The 24,417-nt window shown below is 32.3% G+C and overlaps 1 protein-coding gene across 5 annotated transcripts in view; it reads left to right on the forward strand.

Annotated features, from left to right (window-relative positions):
* Positions 1-24,417, forward strand: part of LOC139514413 (cholesterol 24-hydroxylase-like) — a 57,253-nt gene that overhangs the window by 6,945 nt on the left and 25,891 nt on the right. For 2 of the 5 annotated variants that reach the window (XM_071303615.1, XM_071303620.1), the window contains 11 exons: positions 507-580; positions 2,256-2,342; positions 4,073-4,211; positions 4,697-4,816; positions 5,811-5,967; positions 6,475-6,537; positions 8,070-8,142; positions 8,667-8,862; positions 9,495-9,583; positions 11,905-11,974; positions 13,038-14,732. In XM_071303615.1, the coding sequence (XP_071159716.1) occupies positions 507-580; positions 2,256-2,342; positions 4,073-4,211; positions 4,697-4,816; positions 5,811-5,967; positions 6,475-6,537; positions 8,070-8,142; positions 8,667-8,862; positions 9,495-9,583; positions 11,905-11,974; positions 13,038-13,181 (1,212 nt within the window). In that variant the 3' untranslated portion in view covers positions 13,182-14,732. Of the gene's footprint in view, positions 1-506; positions 581-2,255; positions 2,343-4,072; positions 4,212-4,696; positions 4,817-5,810; positions 5,968-6,474; positions 6,538-8,069; positions 8,143-8,666; positions 8,863-9,494; positions 9,584-11,904; positions 11,975-13,037; positions 14,733-22,739; positions 22,864-23,700; positions 23,811-24,417 lie in introns of those variants that run through there. The other 3 variants (XM_071303616.1, XM_071303619.1, XM_071303617.1) reach the window with 3 other exon arrangements.

Consider the following 24,417-nt stretch of genomic DNA (forward strand, 5'->3'; position numbering starts at 1 on the left):
AGAAATTAAGTTAAAGAATTCTGAAAAATTGAACCTTCTGTTGTTGCAACATGTTTTCTTCAATCTAAAAAGAAAATAGTAGGAATGTAAGTACCAGATTTGTTGATCTCATTTCTAAAGCATTACAACCCTGTATGTAAATTCCACATTTTGATTGTTTTGTTTTGCTAATCATTGACATTTTCCCTAAAAACACTATATTATGTACTCAACTTAGGGAGCTACCATTTGATTTTTATGGGGGGGGGCTAGGATGTAAAATTTTGTCCTGCATTTTTTTTTTCACTCTATTCGGTCCTGCCTTCTTTTTTTTATTAGTTTATCCTGACTTTTTTTACCTAAATTGTCATCCTGCCTTTTTTTTGGCAAAGTGTCTCATCCTGCCTTTTTTTTACTCAAAACTCCTGTCCTGCCTATTTTTTTCAAATTTCATCCTAGCCCCCCATAAAAATCAAATGGTAGCTCCCTTAATGAAACTAACTAAAATATTGTTTATTTTTGTACAGGAGTTAATGATTACAGGGAACCATAGTAAGTCAAAGGCTGCTTATGAAAAATTAGGCTTTTTATTTGGTGAAAGGTAAGAATATTAATGTAGACAATTGCAGGGCTGCCAAGTCTCACACATTTGGTGTTTAGCAAGAGACTCATACATTTTCATGCTTATTTGGTGACATTTTTCTTTGATCTGTTGTTTTTTTTTCTTTGATCTTTACATTTTTTGCCAAATCTCACACATTTGATTCATAAAAAGTTGTCAGAAATGCAATTGTTATCAAAATTGTGAAAGTTAACTCAATAGACCATGCAATAGACCACTTACAAGTCATGTCCTTCTCTGGAAAAGTTTGTCAACTATGCACATCTTTATGACGTCATTTGCCAGATTGAGGGGATCGCCCATATGCCTGCACTATAAAAGTCATCATTCAGGGTAAACTAGAGATAATGTTTGTTCTGTAGGAATTTAATCCAATTTCCCTAATGACAGCAAGGCCAATTATAAGATTTAATTTGATGAATAATTTGTGCAATACAGCATTATATTTTATTAACTGCCCTCTGAACACGAAGTGATGATGCCCCTAAACGCATGAATGACAGAAATGTATAGAACTGGAAAGTGGTCTATTGGTTTTAATTTAGAATTTCACGTTTACATTGTATTTATATTATATATCCTCCGAAATCTATCATGCTACTACTGGTGTCTTAGACAAAAATAATAATTTAAAACAGAAAATTTAGGAGATAACTGTATTATATTTTAAGCTCCGACGGCATCAAGTGGTGATTTGATGATCACAAAAATAAAGTTTACTGGTGACGCCTTAGCGGAGACAGTAACAGGTATTTGCGACCATCAAATCACCAATTGATGCTGTCAGGGCTTAAAATACAATACTGTAATCTCCATTCTAACGAAACTGACAGAAAACAAAGTTAAAACATGTATTTAAAATCTGTCATATGTTGTCTCTGCTTGCGTGTACGCTCCATAGCATTAATTGTCAATTGATGCCATGAAAATTAGTAACGTTATCCAATCAAATTGAACGATGCAAAAGTTGTTGCATTAGAATTAGACTTCTCAGATTATTAATTTTGATTGAATTAAGAATTAAGATACGGATGGATTTCTTTTGACTATCAAATGAGTGTTAATCATAATTTTTGTTTCACCTGCTAATAAAAGTAACAAAATGCAAGATAAAGGGATCAAAATCTTACTGCAGCGGCTTTGTAAACTCTCTGTATTTTGCTTTATATTTTATGGGGAAGAAGACTTGGATGCTTCATACCTTGTATACAAAAGTGATTAAAACTTTTTTTCTGTGTCATTGAATGTAAACTTTTGATTATTAAATCTTAATTGTTGATAACCTTTTTTTCCGAAAAATGTTAAATGGTGCAGTAAATAGAATTTTATCAATATTATTATAGTTTCTTGTCATGTGTGATTCCCTTACATAGAGATTGAAAACTAGATGTCACAAAATTATTAAGTAAACAGAAAAGGCCTTTGCAGGACTCTCATACTTTGATTTTTAGGTTGCTGTCATTTTTTATAAGAATTTAATTTTTGTATTCTGTATGAAATTTTCATTAAATTCTGTTAAATTGTTCAGTGACATCAAGTGGTTTAGTTGATTTGGTTCTGTTGCAATTAGCTGCCAAGTCAAGATTTCTTAATGTCTTTTTTTAATTTTTAAAGGTAACATAATTTAAGATTATTTTTTTCTTCTTAATTATAGATTTATAGGTAAAGGACTGGCAGCAGAAACAGATCAAAAAGTCTGGGTTTGGAGGAGAGCGTTGATGAATCCTTGTTTCCAGAAAAGGTATGTAAAATATACTATTGTGTTATAAGCATCTGACCACTAAATAGGAAATATAACTATATAAACTGCTAAACATGTAAAATGTATGTTGAGTTTCTGTAACTTTTCTATTTTTTTGTATTGGCCTTCTAGACTTTGGCTATATTCCCTCCTCACTTTTTCAAACTTGATTCCTGTGTAGTTGCAAATATTCAGTTTCGGCTAAAAATTCATAAAAAAAAAACCGTAGTACCATTCATGCCATTGATTCAGTATGATCTATGTATTCTGTATTGCTTTTTTAAGTAAAATTGATGACTTTACACAGTTGTTCAACAGTTTCTGAGGATGTGCATAGAGGAATATTATTTTGTGTATAAAGGGAGGTAATTGACCTTACTTCAATACATTGTGTGTGTGTTTTCGAAAAGGTAACAATGTTCATTTGGAGACATGGCAAAAATTCTTGTTGTATGTCAATGTTCATTTGGAGACATGACAAAAATTCTTGTTGTATGTCAATGTTCATTTGGAGACATGGCAAAAATTCTTGTTGTATGTCAATGTTCATTTGGAGACATGACAAAAATTCTTGTTGTATGTCAATGTTCATTTGGAGACATGGCAAAAATTCTTGTTGTATGTCAATGTTCATTTGGAGACATGACAAAAATTCTTGTTGTATGTCAATGTTCATTTGGAGACATGGCAAAAATTCTTGTTGTATGTCAATGTTCATTTGGAGACATGACAAAAATTCTTGTTGTATGTCAATGTTCATTTGGAGACATGACAAAAATTCTTGTTGTATGTCAATGTTCATTTGGAGACATGACAAAAATTCTTGTTGTATGTCAATGTTCATTTGGAGACATGGCAAAAATTCTTGTTGTATGTCAATGTTCATTTGGAGACATGACAAAAATTCTTGTTGTATGTCAATGTTCATTTGGAGACATGGCAAAAATTCTTGTTGTATGTCAATGTTCAAGTCAAAGACCATGCCTTGGGATCTTTATAAAGTCAAAACTAAATCTGTAACGTGACGGTACCCAAATTGCACCTATTTTGACAGTTTTTTCACCTACGTTTTTTTATGATAAAGACAATAATGTCCATTCTGTGTTTATTTTGTAGCCGTATCCTTCTTTATTATATAGGTATACCAATTCGATTTTTAATCCATATGGAATCATAGAAAAATTGGTCTAAACTGACCTCCAAACCATCAATGATTCTGAAATGAGGAGTACCCAAATTGCATCTATGCCTAAATTCGCATCATCAAAAGTCGAATAACAGAGCTTTTGTTTAATTTCTTCAAATATTTTGAACAATTGGATATAAGTCCATGCTTATTCTTCATTTTTTTTTAAATGGGTACTTGTAACATATTGCATTTGATCATTTTAAAAAGATGGCGAAGTTTCAGTACATTTTGCTTTTTCAGTAAAAACTTCATCTATTGATAAATACTGTGAACGTTTTGTGCATATCTAAATATTTACACCTATGTTGAAAGATGTGCATAGTATCAAATCATAAAAATACAAATTGTGTAGTCTCTATAAATCTTGTAAGATGTCCGCTGCTATTTTTGCTAAATAGGTGCAATTTGGGTACGGTTACGTTAATCGCTATTACACCATGTGAAACCAGAACAGAAGTATGGTTTCTTGTTTTAAAATGATATACAAATTCAATCATTATAATCTTTTGTAAGACTCAAATCTTTTTTTTGTATTTGACAGTTATATTAAAGGGCTAGAATCAGCTTTTAATACAGAAATAGATCTTCTTATTAATAAACTTGCTGGATTAGCAGATGGTAAAACTCAAATTTCCATGTTGGAAGAGTTTAATCATCTTACTTTAGACGTCATAGGAAAGGTTTGTTCTATTGGATAAATTAGAATTAGAACTTGAAACAATTTTATTGACTCAGCCCTGTTTTCAAGAAGAATTTTTTTGTTTAAAGCAGAGATGTTTTATATTCCATCAGAAACAATTTAAACAATATAAAAAAGAAGATGTGGTATGATTGCCAATGAGACAACTCTCCACAAGAGATTAAATAACACAGAAATTAACAACTATAGGTCACTGTACGGCCTTCAACAATGAGCACAGCCCATACTGCATAGTCAGCTATGTATTCAAAAGGCCCCAAAATGACAATGTAAAACTATTCAAACGAGAAAACAAACGGCCTCTTATATGTACAAAAAATGAACGAAAAACAAATGTATAACACATAAACAAATGACAACCACTGAATTACAGGCACATACATACAAACAGAATGTGGAGGGGTTAAACATGTAAGACCTGTTCCATACTTGGTAATTAATATAGCTATTTGTATTATGTTATAGATTGGCTTTGGTATGCAGATGAACAATGTTGAAAACAGAACAGAACCATCAGAATATACTAAAGCTATCAAATTAGCATTAGGGGGAGTGTCTGCATTTTTACGAGATCCATTCATGAAGGTAGTTGATAGTAGCTATTTCTATTAACAATGCATTCTTATTAAAACATATTAAAGGATGTACTTGGGTGAAATTTAAAAAATCTAGAATTAAAGTTGATACTATTAATCAAAAGAGCATGAGTTAAGAAACTAAATAAGCTAAAAATATTGATAGGTTATGGAACTCCTTTTTGAGATATTTGATTTGAACAAAATGGTGAGAAAAAGCTGACTTGGACTTCAACCATATATTTGGCTTTGGCATTATTTGGGTAAAAAAAACAAATCTAGAATATACTTAAATTTTGGAAATTTATGAGCTATTGAAGTTTTAATGAAAAGAAAAGAGTGTGAAATTGGGCAAAATATTTTAAGCTGTATCTTAGAAAAATTACCAAGGAGTCCAAGCATCTGACAAAACTTCCTAAACCTGATCTAATTACTTCCTTAACAAAAATAAGCAAACTTAGTAACCACAAGTTAAAAAATGCTTATTGGTAATATATACTCCAAGCATACCATGTAAGAGAAAACTTGTCTGAAGAAAATGTGTTTAAAGGTGTCTATATTTTGTAAAATGTTTACTTATTTTTTCAGTAAAACATTCCAACTTGTAAAAAGTATTGCTGTGTCATTATTATACAACAATGAAATGATACTAATTTTAGTAAAATGGTCAAACTGCACAAAATCTTGACATATTTACTCATACCTGCAGTGAAACATTACATAGCACATCTCTCGCCCAAACGATATTCATATAAGGAATGTTTACATTTAAAGATAAAAGATGTGGCACAATTGTCAATGTCTCAACACTCCGCCAGAGACCAAAAACTTGTAGAATTTTTAAACAACTAAAGGTTGCCCTAGTTGTTTATTTCAATATAAAAATGGCATGAATTTAATTTTCTTTAGAACATGACAAAAATGCATTTGATAAGTTATCATAGCTCTTTTTATTTAAAGTAGCTTTTTGTTATATTAGTAAGAACATATATATTCTTTTACAGTTTAAATATTCCCAATGGAAATATATAGCAGATGTGAAGAAAGCAATGAGAACTTTGAGAGTTTTATCCAAGCAGAGTTTTGATGAAAGAAAGAAACAAATAGAAAGAGGAGACTATACTCCAGATGACATACTAAATTTCCTTGTTAAAATGAAACGTTAGTGAGAAAGACACAACAGCTTGTGCCAGACTTAAACAAACATCAATGACCCTCTTAAAGAATAACAGTTTATGACTCCAATAACAATCAAATTCTATATAGTCCGAACAAAATCATTAAAACAAGAAAAATCTTTCAAGCAGCAAGTTGCTGTCGATATCTCTGGCAGTTATACCTTTAAAAAAAGTGTTGATCTAGTCTACCATCATCAAACTAGAGGCTCTCAAGAGCCTGTGTCGCTCACCTGACTCTACCTTGGTTTTTGAAATCATATAAAAAAAGATAAAAATCATAACAGATACTTGAATAATGATTGAGGCCAAATTTGGTTTAATATTGCATTCCATTGAGTGGTTCTCTAAAAGGAGACATTTGTATGTATTTCTCATAGGGTCCTAGGTTAAACTTCTTGCTTTCTCAAAACACAAAAGAAAGGAATTTATAAAGATTTAAGAATGTCTATTATCAGCCATTATTTAATGAATTTTATTGATTATTTAACAGTAGAGAATCCTGAGTTAGATGGAGAAGTTATCCTGGATGATATCACTACATTTTTTCTGGCAGGTAAATTTTATAATTCATTAGAAGCTTCAAAATATTGTGCAAAGAGTTAATGATACGAAAAATGTACTAAAACCACCTATATTAAGGTGGTACCAAACACCTGGACTAATGTTAATTTGGCCTGTTTAATTTCCCAAAAAAAATTTGACAAAATATAGACTTTGACCCTTTGACAAAAAAATGAAAATTTCAAAAAACTTGAACCACACACTTTGTTGGAAAAATTCAGTGGGTATGTTCCAGACCGTATGAGTATTTGGACCGTACGCGTACGGTCTGACTAATATTAAAAAGTTGGTCAAGTTTATTAGTTACAAATGCATATAGCAGATCAACATAACTTAACTATCAAATTAATCTAAAAAAAGTTCAATTGTAATTGAAACAAAAACTTTATATTTTAACTTTTTTTTAAATTCACGCTAATTAAATCTGTTAGTCTCTTGTATTAAGCATGTCGATCAGTAATACATTAATTGAATTATGATCACTGAAATTGAAGATATCGGAAGTAAACATAATGTGGGAGGTCAATTGTTTTAGAATATTTAGCAACTTTACAAAAAAATGCAAATGCACAGGAACATGCATGAACTGCATACATGAAAATGTAAAAAATATTATGTTACTTGAATTGTGTCACCTTGGGCGAGAGTACCAAAATAGGATTCAGATATAAAATTAAACAAATACTTAATTTCAATTGTTCATTTGTTCATTTTATCTATCTAATTGTAATAAATTATCAATAACAATTTGTAAAACTAAAACTAAAAATAAAGATTGTGATAAATGCTTGTTTCAATTTAACCCATATGATCAAATAACATGTATAGTCAGCTCGTACTGGACCGTACGCGTATACTCATTTGGTCTGACCGTACGCGTATGGTCGGACCGTACGAGTATACGTTACCGGTCCGGACCGTACGCGTACAGTCCAAATACTCATATGGTCTGGAACAGATATATAGCAGTCTGACAAATACAAATTTTGATCATTAAGAAGCTTATTGTTTCCTTAACAATATAACATGATTAAAACATTTAGATGATTTTTACAGAGTTGATTCGCTATAGTATTATGTACCACCTTATATGAAGATGATCTAGGTTTATCTAAATTTATACTTATTATGAACTGTTGTGATTTAGTAGAAAGTAGCAAAAGTAGCTATAGTGTGAAAGACCAGTTCCAAACTTCTTTTTATATGTCATTAAACAGATCAAATTCGAATTAACACATTTCACAAATAGTAACTCTCCTAAATGATATCCGTTTGTTTGAACTAGATTATTTGATGTTTAAAACAGTGCAAAGAATTATGAAATGTAGGTAAGATTTTTGCCTCTTCATAGATATAAAGAAGTGTGAAATTGGTTTAATTAGGTAATACATTTTGTAAATGATTTGTGATATAATTTAAAAACTTTAAAACAAGAGAAATCAGAAAACCAGTATATTATATGATAACAATAATCATAAGAAAAGTGTATCATTATTTTCTATATTTTTTTACTTTTTATTGAAGGACAAGAAACCTCAGCTAACTTACTAAGCTTTGCTATGATCTGTCTCTGGCAAAATAAAGATGTTCTTGAAAGGTAATTGAATGCAATAGACATCACATAATATAGCATGAAATTTACATTGGACCATTCTCTAAATGATGGGAAAATAAGCAAATAAACAACTGTAGCTAACCATATGATCTTCATATTGCTGTTTGCTAAACAGAAAGGTGCAAATTTGTTGATGCAAAACATAAACTAGCGCTATTCATAAAACATTTTAAGAACATGCCATAAATCAAGTGCAAAAATGACTAGGCAGAAAAAACAAAAAGAATAAAAGACAACATTATAGCAACATAGCATATATAGAAAGTATGGTCTTCAACTTGCTTTAGATTAGTACAATTTAACATGGCATGTTTTTTTATGTGTGCAAGTTTGATCCATTGCCTTAGAGGTCAGAGGGGCATGATGGTAAAGAGGTTTAATAAGTCTAATTAATATATCACTAGCCTTTAATTGACTTAAATTTTACAAAATGGAACTGACTAGTTTCAAGGATATTGAGAATCGTTTGGTATTATTTTGTCCTGTTTATAGATATTTTATTTTAGATTGAAAGCTGAGGTTTCTGATGTAGTTGGAGATAAGCATTACATAAGCATTGAAGATATAAACAAAATGGAGTATTTAGATATGGTTATAAAAGAAACTCTGAGACTGTATCCTCCAGCAACAAATACCTTTAGAGAAAATAAAACTGACATAGAAATACAGGGATATAAAATACCTGCAGGAACAAGTATAATGGTAAGTTAATTAAATTGTGTGTAACATATAATATCTTAGTTCATGAACTGGTGTCAGATGGTATTTTGAACCCACTAAAAAGTGAACGTTGAGTCAAAATACTGTGTGTAAAATTGACCCGAGGATAGATATCTTATGTAGGATAAAGGCACCATTTGCCGATACTTTTACTTATCTTTCTATATGAATAGAAAATTTCTAATAAGTTAAAAAATTCTGCCTCTTTCAATCAAGTTTTGATTTATTTTGCATTCTTTTTTTTCTCTCCTTAAAGCTTGGTACATACTATAGAGGTTTCATGTAAAACAGTATTTGCATGCATTTTTAGCAAACAAGAGATAAACCATATATATCATTTTAAACTTTGAAGTCTGTGCAATATGACATACTGATGATGGAAATACGTTTAATTTAGTGCAATAATTCTTAAGTACTAGATATTTGATAAATGAAGAAATGTAATAGGAAGCTTGAAAATATACTCATTATGTGAGTGAGATTCTTGATATAAACATAGAATACAAAATACCTACAGGGTTAATATATTTTGAGTTTTCTCCATGTGATTTTCTTCAACATATTAATGATAAAGTGAATTTTCAAGTTAGTACTTAAAGCAATTACTTTTGTAGATTAGTACCTTTGTTACTTCAAGATTGGAGGAATTTTTTCCAGATCCTTTAAAGTTTGATCCTGAACGATTCAATCCTGCTGAAAACAGGTAAATCACTTGCATGGTAATTAATTATGTACCTTTACAGTAAAACCTTGAGTGACCAGAGGTTGACAATACGTGTATTGTTGTTTTATCTTCTATCTAGAATTTTTTTTTCACATCTGCCGACATTTCTTTGTGGCACAGAAGAAAATTCATATAGCATTTGAAACATTTTCAATATCAAAAGCTTACACACTTACACTGGTGACAATAAAAAATAAATGAATCAGTTATTTTCTTAATAGGTCATTTCTCAAATCATATAAAAAAAGAAGATGTGGTATGATTGCCAATGAGACAACTCTCAACAAGAGACCAAAATAACACAGCAATTAACAATTATAGGCCACCGTACGGCCTTTCACTGGAAAATGTCGTAAATTTTGCATGCCTTTATGACGTCATATACCAGATTGAAGGCGCGCCTGTATCCCTGCTCTATTAAAAGAGGAACGAAAGATACCAAAGGGACAGTCAAACTCATAAATCTAAAACAAACTGACAACGCCATGGCTAAAAATGAAAAAGACAAACAGAAAAACAATAGTACACATGACACAACATAGAAAACTAAAGAATAAACAACACGAACCCCACCAAAAACTAGGGGTGATCTCAGGTGCTCCGGAAGGGTAAGCAGATCCTGCTCCACATGCGGCACCCGTCGTGTTGCTTATGTGATAACAAATCCGGTAAATAGTCTAATTCGGTAGGTCACATTCAGGAAAGGGAAGGGGATTGTAGTTACGACGGAAGGAACATATCCGATATCATTTGTGATACGGTTATTCCATAACGGTCAACCAACTCGTGATGGCGTCCGTAAAATTTACGAAGGGATGATTTCAACTTCACCATTTGGAACTCTTGGTTTAATAGCTTCCTTGTGAGCAGTAACCTTCTATCAAGAAAATCATGATAGGAAATGCAAGCACGGGAATATCGTATCAATTGGGAGATATATACCCCATATGCAGGTGCTGCTGGAATGTTGCTACTTAGAAATGGAAAGTTCACAATTGGAAAGCTGAAATCATCTCTTTTGTCGTAAAATTTTTTTTCAACCGACCCTCATTGTCAATTTCGAGATGTAAGTCAAGATATGAGGCCGACTTAACTGTATCTGTAGTATCCTTTATCTCTAGCTCGATTGGATAGATGCATTCCACATAGTCACCAAATTTTGAATTATTTAGTGAAAGAACATCATCTATATAGCGAAACGTAGAGTTAAAGGATAGTGCTAACTTCTTATCTTTCTTCCTAAGAAGTTCCTGCATGAAGTCAGCCTCATAATAATAAAGAAACAAGTCGGCAAGTAGAGGGGCACAGTTTGTTCCCATTGGAATGCCGACAGTCTGTTGAAAAACACGTCCTCCGAACGTAACAAATATGTTGTCAATTAAAAAATCAAGCATCTTGATAATATCAAATTCAGAGAATTTTTTGTTCGAATCAGAGTGATCCTTTACAAAGTAGGATTTATCCCTCCCTAAGACAAGATACTTGTATCTAAGTTGGCCATTCTTTTTTACGAAGCAAAGCAATACCAACTCTTTCAATTTGTCTTAAGTTTCAAGCACTTTCAGAATCGTCATTCTGCAAGGTAGTTTAGAAATAATGTATGTTCCGTACGTACATAATCTTAATTCCTGTTCCACTTAAGAGAGGTTGCCAACTTATTTGATTTGAATTTTCCAAATATTTTGTGGAGTCAAACCTTTTCATCATTCGCTAAACATGTGTTGGAAGTGACAATGCCTACATTTTAGTCACGTGGGGATGGAATTCAACTTACTACGGTATCCCAGAACTGGCCTTTTAATGGCTTGCAATTCCTTATACAGATTAGGTGTTGATAAATCTTCTGGCTGAATGAACAATTAGTTGATTGCCTCATCTGGCGACAAAATTTGAAAATGTTTTATGGCCCTGCAACATAGTGGTCCGGCCCATATAGTTTTACCCTTGTGTCATTCCGCAACAAACAATTATACATACTTTTCCCTTCACATATTGAGCTGGTTTATAGTATGCTAGTCTGCTATGATGAGTTACATAGCAAGTTTACTTTTCATTAATGCTCCACTGATTTTTGCCAAAATTACAGGCTTGAATTGTTTTCTTACCATTTTTACATAGTGATGCTCAAGATTTTTCGCTAGTGAAATCATTAAATAGTTTCATGCAAAGTTTTGATAATTTATTCTTCAGATACTACCCAAAAAGATTTACTAGACAGTTCTTTTTAATATACTATTCCTGAATTTAGTGTGGTTAATACTTGCTACGTTAGACTATAAAATGTTTATTTTGTGTTGTAGAATCCTGTCATACACTTACTTTCCATTTATGCTGGGCCCCAGGACCTGCATTGGAAAAGATTTTGGTGTGGTAATTATTTTATGATTAACCTTGAAACCTTTGCAGAGCAAATTCCTTGGATGCTGATTTTTTTGTTTGAATTAGACAGGTGTTTGATATTCACAGGGTAAAACACAGCAGAATATTAACCTGTACTGTATGTCCTGATACAAGAGTTCAGTTTACACAGGTTTGCAGTATACATATGTTTCTGCTTATACATGTTTTCCTACTTGTTCAATATAAAATTACAAACATAGTTCATTGAAAAAAGCCCCATGACTTACGAAGAATTGTCAAAACACCAAATATCCTGGCTGTAGATCACATAGTTTCATGCAAAAGAATTCAGTGACATCTTCATATAAGTTATTAAAAGCTTGAAATGTACTTTAGAGTGATCTTATTTGTTGGAAGGCTAGCAAGATCCTCTAGATGTTTCCTGATAATAAGAAATATGATTGTAGTTTTCTGGTATGAGAGCCTCAACTCACCAACAAACTTAAAAAGTCGTGAAAGCATGAAATATAGGCCAGAGAAGCATTGTGGCAAATAGTGAATGCATTTATAGTATGAGAACATTTGGAGGCTTTGCACTAGACTATCACATCATTACAGATTTTTATGCCCCACCTACGATAGTAGAGGGGCATTATGTTTTCTGGTCTGTAGGTCCGTCTGTCTGTTCGTCCGTCTGTCCGTCTGTTCGTCTCGCTTCAGGTTAAAGTTTTTGGTCAAGGTAGTTTTTGATGAAGTTGAAGTCCAATCAACTTGAAACTTAGTACACATGTTCCTTATGATATGATCTTTCTAATTTTAATACCAAATAAGAGTTTTGACCCCAATTTCATGGTCCACTGAACATAGAAAATGATAGTGCGAGTGGGGCATCCGTGTACTGGGGACACATTCTTGTTAACAATTAAGTACCTTAGATAAACAAGCCTTATCATACCTTGTCCTTTAATACTGTAATAAAAAACAAACAAATATTCATATTACAAATTCACATATGACATAGATGTATTGAGTTAGTGCACTTTTAAAATTAGCAAACAAATATTGAAGTTACTGTTAAATTAAACTTTTGTAGATTGAGGCAAAGATGATATTGTCAAAGATAGTGCAGAGATTTAACTTTGAAATGGATCCAAATCAGTCATTTGACATAGAAGAATCAGCCACATTGAAACCTAAAGGTGGAGCTTTTTGTTCGTTTACCTTATGCGACAGTTAGAAGATTTTTTGTCTGTTGAACAAATTCACTTATGAACAAAAAGCTTGATCAAACTTTAGGGTAGCATAATATAGTTTATGATAAACAACACTTCACCCTTGCAAATCAATTTTAGTTGCTCATGTTTGACACTTAGAAAGTGATTAAATTTGTTTACTAAATTTAAGGATAAAAGTAAAATGATTTCAAAACAAAATCACAAAATGTTGACCGTTTGATTACTCTTTTGTGTTTTATTTTGAGATGTTTGTATAAATAAAAAAATATAGTGTTTTGTTTAAAAATAAAATTCTATTAAATTAATGTAAATTTTAATGAATCCCTTTAGAATAAAATTAGATAGATATTTTCTAAAAATATGTATTTAATATATAGTTATTATAGTGTGAAGTAAATATAATTAGATCAAATCAAGTCATTATTCATGTACTACCATGCTAGCTATATAATGCATATCTGTTGGTGTCTTCCCATTTATCCAACTTTTTAAAATAAGGTATTCTCATTTAGCCAACTTTTTATTTTTGTTAATTATTGGGTTGTTTGTTTAGTAATAATAAGGGTGTCTTTCTAAAATTTGACAGTAAATTTGTTCCTGTATGTTTTTTATATTATTTAAAAAATATATATAAAACAGGTGATAGTAAACTTTTTTTAAATAAAATTTAGTACATTTTAGATAATAAATAAATGTTTCATCATTTATACAGAAGAAACCCACAAATCAGTAATATTTTTATATAAACATTTTATCACTTTTTAAATTGTAAGTGCAAGTTATAACATTACAATAAATGTGACACCTGTTTTATAATACTGGTGATGATTCAAGGTGATTACCAAATTAAACATTGTTCGTGTTCAGCATATTTGGTGTTAAAAATTAAAACTATGTTACAGTACTCAGCAATTTTTCCAAAACATGTGAATGAATGAATGAATGAACTCTATTCTTATAAGATTATATTTCATAGTTAAGCTCATGTTGTAGCATATATATAGCCATTCAATCTGAAATTTCATCAACGTATATCACTACACTGCAGTATCCCACCTACTGAAACTAGGATGAAGATCTAATGAACATTCCTTTAGTGTGTGCTATGGATATTTCTGTGCTACGTTTTTTAAACCATTGTGCTTGAATTACTTTTTTTTTTAAATGTATGATGTGTGTATCTTCTGAACATTTCTTTAGTGCCATTGTATGTTGTGTGAATCTACTGAACCTTTATTTAGTCACAGTGTGCTATTGATATTTCTGTGCCAGTATTTTATAACCATTGTGCTTGAATTGCTTTTGCTTTTGTTTATATATGTATATATGTTGTGTGAATTTTGATCTGTTCAGTCTTTGTGTAGTAAAACGTATTCAACTTTTATTTTGTCCCATTTGGATCTTTGTCAGAAGAACAGAAAAAAATGAACGAAGGGGATCTATTACACAAAAAAAAGCTCCATCTAATTGACAAATCTCTTCATGAATAAAAGTGCAACTGATATTTTTCTATCCAATTCACATTTTGATTAACAGTTAAAAAAACATAAAAATACTTTCAAATGATTTACATGACATTAACTAAATGCACATTTTAACATACTATGCTTAATAATACTACCTAAAATTTAATCCGGCTATTAATGTTCAGTCTTAGTTTTCACCTGTCATTTAACCAAAACTCTAATTGAAAAAACCTTTGTTCTTGATTACCTTTGATCTCATCTATCCAACTTTTTTTTTACCTGTACCACCTATAATTTTAAAAAAGAACCCATTAAACAACATTTTGTTTTGTACAATCCATGAAATACGTTTACACCAATGAATTCACAGCATTTGAAATGTATCTAGTTTAAAAAATGTGTCCGGTGACCCGCCAAACCAACCAAGATGACCGCCATGGCTAAAAATAGAACATAGGGGTAAAATGTATATTTTGGCTTATAACTCTGAAACCAAAGCATTTAGACCAAATCTGACAGGGGAGTAAAATTGTTTATCAAGTCAAGATGTATCTGCCCTGAAATTTTCAGATGAATCGGACAACTGGTTGTTTGGTTGCTGCACCTGAATTGGTAATTTTTAAGGAAATTTTGCCGTTTTTGGTTATTATCTTGAATACAATTATAGATAGAGATAAACTGTAAACAGCAATAATGTTCAGCAAAATAAGATCTACACATAAGTCAACATGACCAAAGGAGTTATTGCCCTTTATAGTAAATTTTTAACAAAATTCATTAATTTGGTAAATTTTGGTAAGTTTTTACAAAATATTTTCATCTGTAACTATAGGGCCAAGTTCATTACAGATAGAGGAAATTGTAAGTAGCAAGAATGTTCAGTAAAGTAAGATCTACAAACACATCACCATTACCAAAACACAATTTTGTCATGAATCCATCTGTGTCCTTTGTTTAATATGCACATAGACCAAGGTGAGCGACACAGGCTCTTAAGAGCCTCTAGTTCAAAATATGGCTACCTTGGGAAAAATAGATATTTATCCAAATAAATGTATAGTTTCTGTTGTCAGGATTCTGAGTATAAGCATAATCAGTATTATATACTTGTCTTACATCAAGAAGTGTTTGGTGTTGGATATTTATCCGTTGTAATAATTTGTATATTGTTTTAGAATTTATGTAATTATATAGATTTATAATTAGAAGTTGTGATATTTTTATAATATTTGTTTTATTTACTGGAGATATGTTGCCATATAGCAACAATATGTTACTAAATAAATATATTAACACATCTGAAGTATCTTTCTTTACAATTGAATTGTTAGTTATTACATTAAGAGGGTTACAGGGATTACCTTAGTATTGGACAGTACAACATGTTGACTAATTATCAACAACCCATTCCTGCAAGAAAAAAAGGATACTAGCAAAAAGCAACAACATATGGTCTAGATAGCAAATGTCATTTGGTTAAATCAGTTTGGATTTGCACAAACATTCCACCTTTGTTTTCTCAACCTTGTGTTATGAAAGATAAACACACAGTTATAAACCCTGTACAGTCCAGCTCCCAACAGTATGTCCACTTACTTGAACAAGGACATAAAAAGATTGCTCTTAATTTGGAAAATAGGGCCAAAATGGAATGCTACTAGTATACTGGCTTATATTATTATTATTTTTTTATAGGATACTCATTATAGATACAATGCTGATATGTAGTCCTCTGATGTATGTATTCAAAAGTTTATGATATCTCCAACCATATAAAATTTACTATTCTGTTAATGCAAGGTCATGCTGAAAGAGGTCCTTTACATTCGAAATTGTTTAACAATGCAAGTATTGATAGGTGCAGCCCATGTGATTCATTTTAAGGAAATTAAGATCTAAATAAGAGGCTTTTAAGAACCAGAAACACTCATTTGGACTCGTCTTGCCCAAATAACAGAAACAAACTATCTCAGAAAGAAAGTAATAACATACAGTAAGTACGGCCTAGAGAAAATTTCAGCATAGTTTGTTTTCATGGCCTTTTATCCATTTTTTTTTATAAGACTGCAAAAATTGGGCGTATATTGGTATCACGTCGTCATCATCAGAAAACAGTTGGTTTCCAGACAATAACTAGTATAAGTAAAAAGAAATCTATGAAATCTAAACACAAGGTTTATAACCACAAAAGTAAGGTCAGAATTAATTTTGGGGGTTATGGTTCCATTAGTTGAGAATAATGGCCCCAAAAAGGGGCCCAAATAAGCATTTTTGTAGTTTCCAGACAAAAACTTGTGTTTAAGTGTATGAATCTCTGAAATTATACCACAAAGGGATTGTTAGGATTGACTTCAAGGGGTTAAAGCTCAAACCATTTAGGAATTAGGGGTAAAAAGTGAGAAAACAAGGTTTCATGGTTAATGTACAATTAAGACAATTTCAAAGCAGTGTAAGGGAGGTAATCCATGCACATTTTAAGTACAATGTTGTGTATATTTGGATTACCTCCCTTACACTGCTTGTAAATTATGTATAAAGAAATGTACTGTCTTGAGGTGATTAGCTGTCAATTTTTTTTGGAAGTTATTATTGATTAATATTATTTTAGCCATGCTTATGTTTGTCATTTTCTATTTTAAGACTTTTATGATGTATCTAAATGGGTAATTAAAGTTGCAAACTCTATTACAAATTTGAATTCTGATTACGACCATAACTTGAGGGAAATAATTTTTTCTTTGGAAAAAGGGAAAAGGGGGAGGGGGTAAATAAGAAATTGGGGGGGGGGGGGGGGCAATTTTTTTTCATTTCAGATTTCTGAAATTTTGGCCAAAAAAAGAGGGGGAGGTTCAATACGCAACAGCAGAGTGTATTGCACAAAAGCAAAATATTGAATACAGTTATCCTGTGTCCGAAACCTATTATGTGTCAAATATTAAATTACAATCCAAATTCAGACCTGTATCAAGCGCAAATATTGTGTTCATTTTTGTCCCAATTGTTCAGGGTTGGACCTCTATGGTCTTATCCAGCTGCGCTTAGCGAACCAATTTATTTAAGCTGAAATCAAAATGTAATTTCCAATAATGTTTCATAGTAGACAATGACTGCTGAAAGCCATTTTTGAATTTTTTAATGTAACAACACTTGTTCCCTGTTATGTTTTGTTTCGATTGGTTTATATTTCTGAACAATGGCTCCTATTTTTGGTTCCTTGAAGCCTTATGGAGTTTTCATTATAACCAAAGTAATACTGCTTGTTAAGTACCTTGGAACAGAGACATAATACAATGTTATTTTACAATTGTATTATATGTCTCTTCTTTGGGGAAATGTTTCTCCAGGGTTTGTTTTTTTTCAATACATCTAGAACGACCGTTTTAAAAAAGAAAGAGTTCAATCGTTCTTAGTTAAAATTTGTCCTGGTTTTACTCTTTTTGTATAATAAGTGGTTGTAAAAAAAGGAAGGCTCAAAATATAGAGTTTGGAGCGATTAACCATCCCTCTGCGAACCTGGGACAGTGGCATAACAGCACAACATGATGAGGCAAAAAAATCTGTAAAAATCAATTTGAAATTGCTCTCAGTTTGACACGAAGTACAAAAAAAATCTTTCATAAAGATACAAAATATGACGTTCCGATCTAAGAGTACTCTCAGTGATGAACTGAAAACTAGCCGTTCAAAGACCAATGACAACTTTACAATAAATCTTTACTCCAAGACTATAGTATTTATCACGGTACACTGTTTTGTCCCCCCCCCCCCCCCCCCCCAATAAAATCATACTTTACTTTGCCAGTCAAAGAGAGAAGAAGACGTAAATTTGGCAATCGAAAATATATAAATTAAAGGGAAGAAAGACCGATTACCGAAAGAATATTTAACAATATAAACATACTAAGATCAGTCAACAAAAACCTCCACTTAAAACCAGGCTTATTTCATGTTCCACTAGATACAACTGTGTTAGTAAGCCGATTTGTTCCTTTAATCATTTGAGGATGACTTCATACAAGAGCTTCTTATGAAGAATGAAAAGAACCTAGCATAATCCTTTAACTTCATGTTCTGCTATATAGATCATGATGATGTCCTCTAACTAAATGATAATAAAAAGTTCAACAAAACCCTCGCTTGAAACCAGACTAAATGCATGTTCCATTAGATACAACCGTTGTTTTGCTAAAGGGGACAAGATCATTTCTGTTGAGGTGTTTTAGCCGTTACATTTTTTTATATTTTATTTTAAATATGTGCTATACTATGTTTTTTGTTTGTTAACCATGTCAACTGTTATCCGTTTTCTTAAAATTGGCATTGTGAACAAATGAAATGACAACTGTTAATTGCTTGGGTTTTTTTTTTTTCACTGTTATCAGTCATCAGTATTTTAAATTGAATGTTGTCTGTGTTGAGCAAAATCAAAAATTGTTAACCTGTTAAAAGCTCTCATGTTTAAACATCATTAAACATCAGTACCTTTCTCCCCAAAGCTGTCACCCCAAACACTGTACAGAAAATACCCCGTACAGTCAAGCTCTCAGAGTAAAGCGGATTTGCTCCTCTGAGGAGGCTGTCACGAAACGGTTACAGGAACTTCGCGGATTTTTGACAAAACGAGGCTATAAAAAATTGGACATAGATAAGGGGTTTGCGCGCGCTAACAATAACAGCCGCAATGACCTCTTACAGTACAAACGGAAGAGGCGTAGCAAAATAGTCCCGTTTGTTCTAACATACAATCCAGCCTTTACTAACCTTTCACGTTTGATCCGTGCCAATTGGCAAATTATTGCCAAACACCCTAAATTATCCAAGATCTTTCCCAATCCTCCTGTCTTAGCTTTTCAGAGACCAGCAAGTATGAAAGACTTATTTGTAAGAGCTGACGTCTCCTCAAATAAAAGCTGTTCAATTGCAGGATGGTGCAAGTCATGTGGTAACAGACGGTGTCTGACTTGTCAACAAATACTAAATACTCAAACATTTACTTGCCACTCGATTGGGTCTGTGTACACTATATTTTGCAATGTAACTTGCAAAACCCAGAATGTGGTATACCTCCTTCAGTGTCGATGTGGCATGCAGTATGTTGGCGAGACAGAGCAGCCATTCAACAAACGCATGAATGGTCATCGAAGTGACTACACTTGCAAGCCCGACCTACCCGTAAGTCGTCATTTGAGATCACCTGGGCACGCCCAAGCTGATCTCAAACACCTTACCATCACAATCATAGACCACAACGAGGGTTGGTCGAAGGTCGACAGAGTCGCTCGGGAAAGATTTTGGATAAGAAAGTTATAAAGGACAGTTTCCCCAGATGGCATAAATGAAAAAACATAGAATGAGTCACTCATTTTCCTGTCATCACTTGTTTCCAGTAACTCCGGCTTCCGTACTGGCTTTACAGTTTGAAGATTTTTTTAAAATTACCAGTTTAAATTACAGGGCTCCATTCATTTGGGATGGATGTATAAGTACGTAGCCACGTTCAATTATTTTACCTTATTAGATAAAACTTATTTTTCTAATCATTGTTAAACTGCTATTCGTTTGGGAGGCTTAAATATGTAGTTTCTGTTGCAATTGCCCTACCGTTGTCAAATTTGAAATATTATACCAACTTGGATCGGTTAGGGCATTTTTGATTTTTTTGTTTGAGGACTGCCCTCCATGCAGTTATCACATCTAAACTGTCACAACCTTTGGAAATTTAGAGTTGTGCCAGTTCACATCGCAAATAACTATTTTTATTTGGCATATCTTTGTAATCTTTACGTCGTATTTGGAAATTTTAAAATTGTACCAGCGTCTGTGGTGTCCGTTTAAATTGTATAAACGTTCAAGATTTTGATAGTGTCTCAATTTGAATATATTGACATGATTCATTTTACATCGTGCTATTACCGAAGAAGGATATCTGTTATCCGAAATATCTAATATTTGTTCATTTTATAGTTATTTAATGGTGATGTTGTACCCTTTTTGACTTGTTATATATTATATTTTGTAGTGTACAAAATCATTATATATATATGTCCAACAGCAAGTTATAAAGCTTATAAAATACGAGAACATGTTAAAAGCATCAATTAGGATATATTTATTTTTAATACATAATCATTAACCATAAGAATAGGTACAGAGAAGACTAGACCAACATTGTTACTTAACCGGAATTTTGACGTGCTAACGATCGCAAGTTACCTGCCATCATTCCGCTGGAAGACATGTCAACCTACAGGGCCGAAACTAGCCTCTTTTAATAGTGAGGCAAAATATGTTCGCCGAGCGTAGCGAGGCGAAAAAATTTTAGCGAGGGGTCTGGGGGCCGCTCAAGAAGCTCTGAGAAAAATAACGCAAAATAGTCCATTCTGAGCGTTTCCCAGACTCTTTCTTGCATTTAAACGGCTTAATTAATTTTTACCTATTTTTTTTCTACAATATTCTGGTCCCAAAGCAAAAACATAGATTTATTGTAATCTTAGACTTTTAGGTTCTAGAGACAACATTAAAAGACCGATATGTAGGATAAAGCAAAAATCGTAATTCTCATAATTAGTAATACCGGATCTGTCTGTCTGTCTGTCTGTTCTTGTCTTGTATTGTGCTTAGACTTTGGTGATTTTTTAAAGACTAGATTCAAATATAGTGACAGTGCAGTATTATATTCTAAGTACTAGTACTGCGTCCACACTAGGGACCATCTTCACCTTGTTTAACGGTATTAATAATTCCTTCAAAGTATTGTTGAAGACCCTCCAGCAACTATCAAGATGAAGAACAGGAACAAAAACTTTGACCATTGATCATTTGTATTTTTTCTATGCATTAACTTTGTGTGCGATTAGGTCCTGTGAACGTCAACACGACTTAATGCAAGTTTAACCCTTCAATGTAAAAGGTCATATAATATATGGCAATACCTTGTTGTTTTTTTCAAATTATTTGATACCGGGAAATAGGTGACCTTACTTTAATTCAAACCATGTCAGCTAACTAGTTTTATTTACAAAAAAAAACTGTTTTGTATTCTTTGATATCAATTTCAATTATCCATGCAGAAAGGAACATTTTTTTATGTCCAGTAGCATCGTATATTCTTTAAATATTTTCTCGCACAATGTCTGGACATCGGAGGACATGCAACATTGCAAAACCACGTTTACAAATGAAAATCAACACTCAGACTAAAGTCATAAAGTAGGACAATAAATGAACAAAAGACAAACCCGGGACACAGAAGTACAAACAATAGACCATCAACTCTGAAAACTAAAAGGAAAATAGAAACATGGATAACGAAAACTTGATATGCAGGGGCGACACCAGAGAGTGAAGAGAACTTGCTTCTTGCAAGACACTTTCCGTGAAAACAATTTGATATGAAGACAATATTTTGTTTCAGTTTTTTTTTTAAATTTCTAACATGAGGTATTTGCCTCATTTGCCTTAATGTAGTTACGACCCTGGGCTGATCATACATGTTCTAAGTTGTGGCCATGGTGGAACTGCATCATTCAGTTTTCTTCCCACGTGGCTAGCTTGACTAGCTTGTTGAGGTCTACTTGTATGATGTTGCTTTCTGATGAGACAATGATATACTCAATGGTGTCATCTGCAAATAGCCTCAGTCACTGTTGGTGAAATGTTGTCCGGCATGTCATTCAAGTTGTGGAGAAAAGGAACCGGAGGCTTGGTCCTAGTACAGAACCCTGTGGGACTCCAGACTCTACATTTATGATATCAGACTGTTCCCCTTCTATGACAATGCACTGTGTTCTATCAGAAAGAAAGCCTTTTATCCAATCATTTGTGTTGCCTTTAATTCCATAGTGATCAAGGTTTGTGAATTCAGCGACTGTGGCTCACTTTGTCACTTGGATGGGAGTTGCCTCATTGGCACTCATACCACATCTTCTTATATCTAATAAATGTACGATTTTGAACTTTTTCTTTGCATTCTAGATTAAAAAAGGATCAACAAAATATGTGTTGATAAACAAAAATCGATATTTCTCACAAAATTCTCAACATATTTTATTTCCGGACTTTATTCTAGTGTGTACCGGATTTGCTGTTATTTATAAGTAATACTGTAGTTCCGGGTTTGATTTGTTTTGTTTTTGATTTACCTGTTTAAAATCAGTGACTGGTTAGACAATTTTCCCAAGTAACACTGTCCAAGCTTTATTGTTAGTTTTTAAACAAGGTGATTATAAACAAATTTATATTAAAAATCCCGAATATGCATAAACGTTTGTACTAACCAGTCTACGTTTGTACTAGTTTTCAAATGACGATAAAATCAGTCAACATTTCGTCATGCTTATATCTATGTATAACGTGACGGTACCCAAATTGCACCTATTTTGACATTTTTTCATCTACGTTTTTTTATGATAAAGACAAAAATGTCCATTCTGTGTTTATTTTGTAGCCGTATCCTTTCTTATTATAAAGGTACACCAATTTGATTTTTATTCCACATGGAATCGTAGAAAAATTGGCCTAAACTGACCTCCAAACCACAGGCACTTGTTTCTATCCATACGAAGGTCGACTATCCATATAAATATATTCTATTTATATGGATAGTCGACCTTCGTATGGATAGAAACAAGTGCCTGTGCTCCAAACCATCAATGATTCTGAAATGAGGAGTACCCAAATTGCATTCATGCTTAAATTCACATCGTCATAGTCTAATAACAGAGCTTTTGTTTAATTTCTTCAAATATTTTGAACAATTGGATATTAGTCCTTGCTTACTCTTCATTATTTTTTAAATGGATACTTGTAACATATTGTATTTGCTCATTTTAAAAAGATGACGTTTTGATGACGTCGCATGACGACGTTTCAGTACATTTTGCTTTTTCAGTAAATACTTCATCTGTTGATAAATACTGTGAACGTTTTGTGCATATCTAAATAGTTTTACCTATGTTGAAAGATGTGCTTAGTATCAAATCATAAAAATACAAATTGTTTAGTCTCTATGAAATCTTGTAAGATTTTCGCTGCTAGTTTTGCTAAATAGGTGCAATTTGGGTACTCGGTGCAATTTGGGTACCGTTACGTTAAAAGCAAAGGCTAGCTAAGTAATATAAAGCTCATGATGTGAGATAAGTTTCGATTAATTAATTTCTGAAAAAGGTAAGTTAGTTGTCATTATAATATATTATGCATAGTTGGTTTTACATGAATGGCCTCAGACTGCAGTCACAGGAGTGAAATCTTAGCAATAAACAAGGTATTAAGATGTTAGTGCTCCAATCCAAGTGGATAATCTGACATTTTGAGACAAGACCAGTCAAGAATCGACAAGAAATTAAAAAAAATCTTATTGAAATTACTTTTTCTAAATAGAAAATGAAATCAATAGATGAATTTCAAAAAAATAAATTGAAGGCAAAACCTGGGAATTTATTCAATTTTGTCCCCATTTGTCCACTGCGAGAAAATTTATTGTATCGCTATTAAATTTTAAATTTCAGTCTCTATGACAAATAGGAGGAGGGAAATTACATCATATTTAGATTACTTAATTATCATGATTATTATATAAATTGTTTTAAAAGATACAAATGTAATTAATAAAATATTTTATAACTTTATACATCTTTGGCTCATCAGTAAAACTTTTCATAACTCACCATAGAGAACCCTGCTTTAGGGAGACTTACATGTGGGTTGATGCAACAACTGTTCATCTTTTATGAGGGCGTAGTTTCAATTTGGAACAATTTTGTTAGAACGTCAG

This window comes from Mytilus edulis, chromosome 3 (genome assembly GCF_963676685.1).
Source record: "Mytilus edulis chromosome 3, xbMytEdul2.2, whole genome shotgun sequence".
NCBI lineage: Eukaryota > Metazoa > Mollusca > Bivalvia > Mytilida > Mytilidae > Mytilus > Mytilus edulis.